At 58.1% G+C, this 6,459-nt stretch overlaps 1 protein-coding gene across 2 annotated transcripts in view; it reads right to left on the bottom strand.

The window, feature by feature from the left end:
* PTH1R (parathyroid hormone 1 receptor) overlaps positions 1-6,459 on the bottom strand; it is a 19,275-nt gene extending 12,816 nt beyond the window's left edge. The window contains exons 1-2 of one of the 2 annotated variants that reach the window (XM_081801217.1): positions 6,266-6,403; positions 5,122-5,244 (exon numbers count right to left, since the gene is read on the bottom strand). In XM_081801217.1, coding sequence (XP_081657343.1) covers positions 5,122-5,196 — 75 coding nt within the window. In that variant the 5' untranslated portion in view covers positions 5,197-5,244; positions 6,266-6,403. Of the gene's footprint in view, positions 1-5,121; positions 5,245-6,265 lie in introns of both variants that reach the window. The other variant, XM_081801210.1, reaches the window with a different exon arrangement.

The raw sequence follows: 6,459 nt of genomic DNA, 5'->3' as shown, positions 1-6,459 counted from the left end.
GCGAGGGGGGTTGTACCTCCAGAAAAGGCAGAAGGAGAAAACCCTGGCTCACAGGGGACCCCCTCGTGACCTCCTGGCCTTCCTGCATCTCTTTTCCAGGTTCTTGATGTTTCCCGTGCCAGCTGGCTAGGGACTGCTCCCCGCCCCTTGCTGCCCTCCGTCTGTCCGGCTGGCCCGAGCAGGCTGGGACGGGCTCCCTGCCGGGGACACTCCTGCCCCGCCACCGCTGACAAGTGCTGACTTTTCCTCCCCCTCTCCAGGCCTTCCTGAACAGGCTGCCTGTGTTCAGGGCCGGGAGGGGCTGGGGCGGGGGGGGGGAGGCACCGTGAGGCCTCTCATCCTGGCCAGCGTGGACGCCTTCAGGGCAGGCGGTGGGATGGAGCCTGGGATGGTGGAGCTGGCTGCTGGACCCGGTGGATCTTCACAGGCAGCCTCTACCTGGCCTGCAGGACCAAGGCCCGGAAGGATAGTATGGCCTAACCTAACCGTATGCCTGGTCAGCAGAATAGGATCCCACCAGGTCTCACCGCCGCACAAGGCTGGTCCCAGAGTTGGGGTTCTTTAGGGTTTGGAGGTTTCCGACGTCTTTGCGAATCTGAGCGAAACTCTGCACTCTCTCCCAGTCACACTGCATTTTGCAGACAATTTCTGGGGTCTGCAAAACCCTCACCCCACCCTTTCTTTTTCCTAGGGACTCTCCCTCTGAAAGAGCTGCCTTCCTGGTGTGGTGGCTGGACCAGGGAGTGTCCCCAGAAGGCCCACAACAGGAATCTGGGGGAGGCCGCTTGACGCCTCATTAAAACATTCCGAAGAAAACCCGAGTTCCCGGGAGGGCTCGGCCCCCCTCCTCCTGCTCTGTCCACAGGCCGTTCCCAGAGCTGGGGTGTTGGGGGGGGGTGTTTAAGGGCAGGTGATATAAAAAGCTTCAACAAATCAATACAAAAAAAGACAAATAACCCATAGAAAGATGAGTAATGGCTCTGGGCAAAGGTCTTAGAAGAGGAACAAAAGACCAATGTAAAGTTCAAAAGCTCACCGGTAATTGGCAAATTAAAATGGCAAGAGACACCATTTTTCGCCTCTCAGAATGGCAAAGGTGAAAATCATACTACTCTATGAGACAGAGGGTGTGGGGGAAAGACCCTCCTGGTCCCTACTGCTATTGTGAGTATTAACGGGCACAGGCTTTCTAGAGGGCAGTGTGGCCGTGTCTAATAAAATAAAAAAATGTGGTGTGCTCAGACCCAACAATGACAAAATCTAGAAATACCCTACAGGGAAACGGTCACAGAGGGGCAAAGACGGCATTTCCAGGAGCTTCCCCGCCACTGTCTGGAATCACACACACACACACACACACACACAAAGGATGCAGAAAAGATCTAAATGTACCTTTCTAGGGACTGCTTAATGCATCCCAGATTTTGGAATACTACGCACCATTAAAGAAAATAGATCTATATTTACTGACAAGAAGATCTCCAAGACACACCTTTACGTAAAAAAATGTACACGGCAGAGCCTTACCTACAAACAGATGCCATTCATTTTACAACACGCAGAAAACAACAGAACAAAACTGTCTGCTTTGTACGGACACAAAAAGGTATCTTTCAGAAATAAACAGAAAAAGGTCTGGGAGGATATCCCCCACCCAGACTGTTAAAAATGGTTTTCTCTAGAGGGACACTGGGCCTTGGGAGTCATCAAGGATGAATTCTGTTTAATCTGTATTATAGGACTCTTTTATAAAAAAGAACATATTCAAGTATTAGTTCAATTAAACAAAAGAAAATAAAAGTAAAATAACAGAAGGATTTTATGAAAGAAAGAAAGAAAACAAAGAAAGAAAGAGACAAAGGAACAAACAAAGAAAAAAAAAAAAGGAAGAAGAATTTAAAAACCCACAGTGGGACATGGGGATCTCTGGTCAGCACGATCCGTCACCTTGCTTTGGAGGAAGAAGCTCAGTGCAAGAGTCTGAAGACCTGGGTTCAAGTCCCATCTCTACCACAGACTCACTGCCTGAACCCCAGGGCTCTTTCCCATAAAATGGGTGGGTGAAAGGACAGACTGAGAAAACATTTGTGATGGTTTCTAGCTCAGAATCGGAGGACAGTCATTGTTCAATACATGGTGGTTCTCTGGTCTTTAAAAGAGGGCCTGTGGCCACACTGGTCCTGGAGCAGGGGAGGGGTCGCCTATACTCCCAGCCCCCACAGTCCCTTCTGTGTCAGACCCCGAGTTCACATCTCTACGCTCAAGGCCTGCCCCCCATGTTGACCTGCTGCCTCTCCCACTGCGGCTTCTCCTTCACATGTGTGCATGCTGAGGGCATCCTTAGGATGAGGCACCCCCAAGGATAAGACCACCCCTTTGCCCCCTACTCACAATCTGTGGGCCCATCCCTTCCTCCAAAATTCACTCCACCTGACCCCCAGCTCACAGCTAGTATTCCCTGTAAGGACAAGAGGGACCAGCTAGCTGAGTCTGGCCACAGCCGGTGTCCTCCCAGTGGGACGCTTTTTGGTCCCCGAACCCTGAGGTCCCTGGAGGTGTGAGCCTGCTCCTGGGGCTGGCTGGGCAGGCAGCCCACAGGTTTGGTTACAGGGGCTATCGGCTGAGTTTGGTGGGCTTAGTGGGCGTCAGCACAGATCTGGGTGGGAACGGCAGCCCCTGGGTTCAAAAGAGGAAGCTAGCCGGCTGTCAGTCTCTCGCTGGCTCCAGCTGAGCCCAGGGGGCCTACAGGGTACTGGGTGATCCTTGGGCCACATCCTCTAGCCCTAATCCCAGTGCGCACACGGCCTGAGCGTCCAGCCACTGATGTCCCAACAAGGTCGCAGGGCAGACCCAGCCATGGCATCCCTCCTCCTGCCCCTGCCCTCAGACCTGAACCAGGGCGAAGCCAGGCAAATTCTCTGCACGTGCCTCAGCTTCCCCAGAAATCAGTGTGGGGCCCTGGGGACCCATTACTCCCTCCCCCTGGAGACACAGGGCTTGGCACTAGATTGGCATGCAATAAAAAATGGTCATATTGATTGTGTGCTTCAGATTACTTTAAAAATGGGAACAATAGGGGCGCCTGGGTGGCTCAGTCCTTAAGCGTCTGCCTTCAGCTCAGGTCATGATCCCAGGGTCATGGGATCGAGCCCCGCATCGGGCTCCCTGCTCAGCGGGAAGCCTGCTTCTCCCTCTCCCACTCCTCCTGCTTGTGTTTCCTCTCTCGCTGTCTATCTGTCAGATAAATAAATAAAATCTTTAAAAAAAAAAATGGGAACAATAACAAAACCTTTCCAGAGAGTTGTTGGAAAGATTAAACTAGTTAATACTCTAAAGTGCTTAGGACAGTGTCTGGCAAGTAGAAAGCGCTACAAAAGCATTTATTAAATAAAAATAAGAGACAATAGACCCGGGTGCACATGTGCTCACAAATGCACACACACACACACACATATATGCACGACTATGCCCCTGCAAGTCATGTGCAAACCCACCGCTTCGGACACACGTGTTCACAGGTGACACGCGCTCACACGGACCTAGAGAACAGCCTGCCCAGAGGCCCAGCGAGCCCTGCTCTGGCAAACAGATGGCTCTCAGCACACTCACACCCATCGTCCTGTCTACCCCAGGGATGTGCACACAGACTGCGGGCTGGCTCTGCACACACCCTGGAGGGGACCCTGGGGAGGGTGAGCCTGGCCCAAGGGGAGGGTGGGGAAATGGCTCTGGGTCCTTGCATGTACCTCTGCACAAGTCTCTGAGCCTCGACTTCCCCATCTACAAGTCCTCATATGGCGTGAGGTCTCTGGCTTTGGGGAGCCAGAGTCGTGAGTGCCTGGGCACCAGGGAATGGGACATGCTGAGGCCCCAGAGGAGAAGAGAGCCTCACTCAGATCAGGAGATTCTTAGGCAAAGGTTTCTTGCTATTTTTTTTTTTTTTAACAGATGAGGAAACTGAGGTATGGAGGATAGCCCCAGGTCAGACGGGCCTGAGGCAGAGCTGGAAGCATCCCAGAGCTCCTGCCTTCCCGCCTCAGGTTCTGCCTGGGTAGGGAGCTGGTCAGGAGAAAGTGGCTACCTGCCTGCCTGCTTGTTTCTCTAGAAGGCAGATGCCCCCACCTGGGAGGTACTGGGGAGGCAGCAGGGGCTTTGAAGTCAGACACACAGGCAGACAGCCTCCTCAGCAATGGGCTAGTCCCCCAGGACAGGGCTGCTGTGAGATCTGACTGACTCCCCAGGTCCTGGTCCCCAGTCTCTGGCCCAGGAGGAGGACGATGCTCCCCTCCGTGTCTCCAGCTCTTGGCCACTGCCAGTCCCCTACTTTTCTCTGCTATTCTTGGTCTGTCTACTCCTTCTGCTCTGGGGAGCTCTCATCTCCAGCCCCTTTGTCTCTCTTCTCTCTCTCTCTCTTGCCTTATCTCCCAAACTGCCAATTCTTCTCCCTCTGGTGCCCTCTTGGCTTCTGCTCTCAGGAGGGTATACATGGGGGTCCCTCACTCACCAGAGTCCCCCTCCAGCATGTTTCTCCTGGAGGAGGGTTCTGTGAGGTCGGTCTCCTTCAGGGGACCTCCATCCTTCCTCTGTGCCACACCACACCCGCCTCTCTGGGCAAGAGTGTCCGTGTGTGTGCACGCATGTGATTGTGAGAGCTGGAGGGGACCCCTAAATCCTACCCCCTGCCTGGGTGATGCTGACCTCAGACCCACGACCGTGTCCTGGATTGCAAACAAAACTTGCAGAAAACAGAGGCCCCGGAACAAAGTCTGTGGGACCCTACATCAGGGCCAAAGCCCAGTCTGCTGCTAGATCACACTGTCACCCCTGAAGGAGACATAACCAGAGCTGTGGTGCTCACAGTAGCAGAAGACAGAGGAACCCCAACTACAGATTTCCAGACCTGGGACCCCAAACCCAGGCTTCAGAAATACGGGGACCATAGGCATCTGGAACCGAGTCCAGACACCCCAAAGACAGCAGGCACCCAGGATCTCAGGTCGGAGGGGACGCTCATCCAAAGTTCGGATTATTCAGGGAACCCAAGCCTCTGCGCCCTGGGCCCACCCCAGGGACCGCAGAGCAAGCCCGCAGCCTGTCCTGGAGTGCGGGAGAGGGACTTACCAGCGCGTATGCGGAGCTGAGCACCGGGCAGCAGAGCAGGAGCGCCAGGCCGGGCGCGATCCGGACGGCCCCCATCGCCACCGCCTAGGGCCCCGTCCCTCGGGGCAGCCGCCGCCGCCGGCCCTGGTGGTGGTGGTGGTGGGGTACAGAGCTGCGTCAGGCCGGGCTGCCCCGCCCACGCCCGGGCCTAGGGGACCCCGGAGGCCAGGCGGCCCGAGGCCCCGGGGCCCGGTGCGGGGCCCATGCGCCGAGGACTAGCGAGCGAGGGAGCGCAAAGGAGAAAGAGAGGGAGGGAGGAAGGGAGGCAGCCGGGGGCCGGGCGGGCGGCGGGCGGGCGCCGAGCGCTGCGGAGCTGCCCGTCTGCCTCGGAGCGGAGAAATCACATCCATATGGCCGGGCCCCCCGCCCCCGGCCCGCCCCCCGCGCCCCCCCCCCCCGCGCCGCCTTTTCTTTCTTTTTTTTTTTTCTTTTGGGGAACTGGGAGCTGTGGCTTCGCCCCACGCCCAGTGGGGGAGGGGTCGGGGGAGGGGTTGGGGTCGCGGTCTGCGGGGGGCGAACCGGGCTGTTATTTTTAGCTCCGCGGCGAGCGCAAGGAGGGGGGGCGGGGGGCGCGTTTTGAGCCGCTCGGGGCGTGCAGCTTAGGGACGCGATTCCAACTTTGCAACAACACTGAGCCCTTCGGTGCTCGGGCCACCAGCTCTCTGCCCCTCAGCCCCCTCGGATCCCCATCCTGCCCGCGGCCGCCTCCCGAACCTCTCCCCATCCTGGGCCGGAGCCCCGCCTGCGCCCGCGCCGCTGAAGCACGCCTGCGGCCGGGACGCTCTGCCCGTCGGCCTGTCTGTCAGTCCGTCTCTAGCTCCCCCAGCCTTGGCCTCCGTTCTTCCAGCAGCCCCGAGCTCCGTTTCGGTCACTCCCTCGCTCCCTCCCTCCCCTCCCCCTTCTCTCTCTCTACGAAAACATTTGCAAGTTTCCAAAAAAGCCACGGAGCCGAGCGGCGCGGGGCTGGCGGCTCCACCGGGCTCCGAGGAGGCGCCGCCGACTGACACCGAGACGGACCAGCCCGCCCGCCCCGGCCAGGCCTGGAGTCACCCCTACGCAACGCCGGCCCCCTCCCCCGGGCTCCCGCCCCCCGACCCCGACTTACTCCGAGCGCGCCGCCGCGGCCCCCGCCTAGCCATGGATGTCGGGGACCCCCCGACAGCCTCCCCAGGACAGCGCCCCGTCCGCGGCCCCGGGGGCACTTCATGGGGCTCTCGGGATCCCCTCTGGCCGGCCTGGCCTCCAGCGCCCCCCGCCCGGCCGCCGCTCGGAGCCGCCGCCCGCCGCGCGCGTCCCTCG

The sequence above is a fragment of the Leptonychotes weddellii genome, chromosome 1 (genome assembly GCF_054177405.1).
Source record: "Leptonychotes weddellii isolate Sample4059 chromosome 1, ASM5417740v2, whole genome shotgun sequence".
Lineage (NCBI taxonomy): Eukaryota > Metazoa > Chordata > Mammalia > Carnivora > Phocidae > Leptonychotes > Leptonychotes weddellii.
Note: the sequence above shows the minus strand (reverse complement) of the source record. Positions and strands in the feature narration are given on the sequence as shown.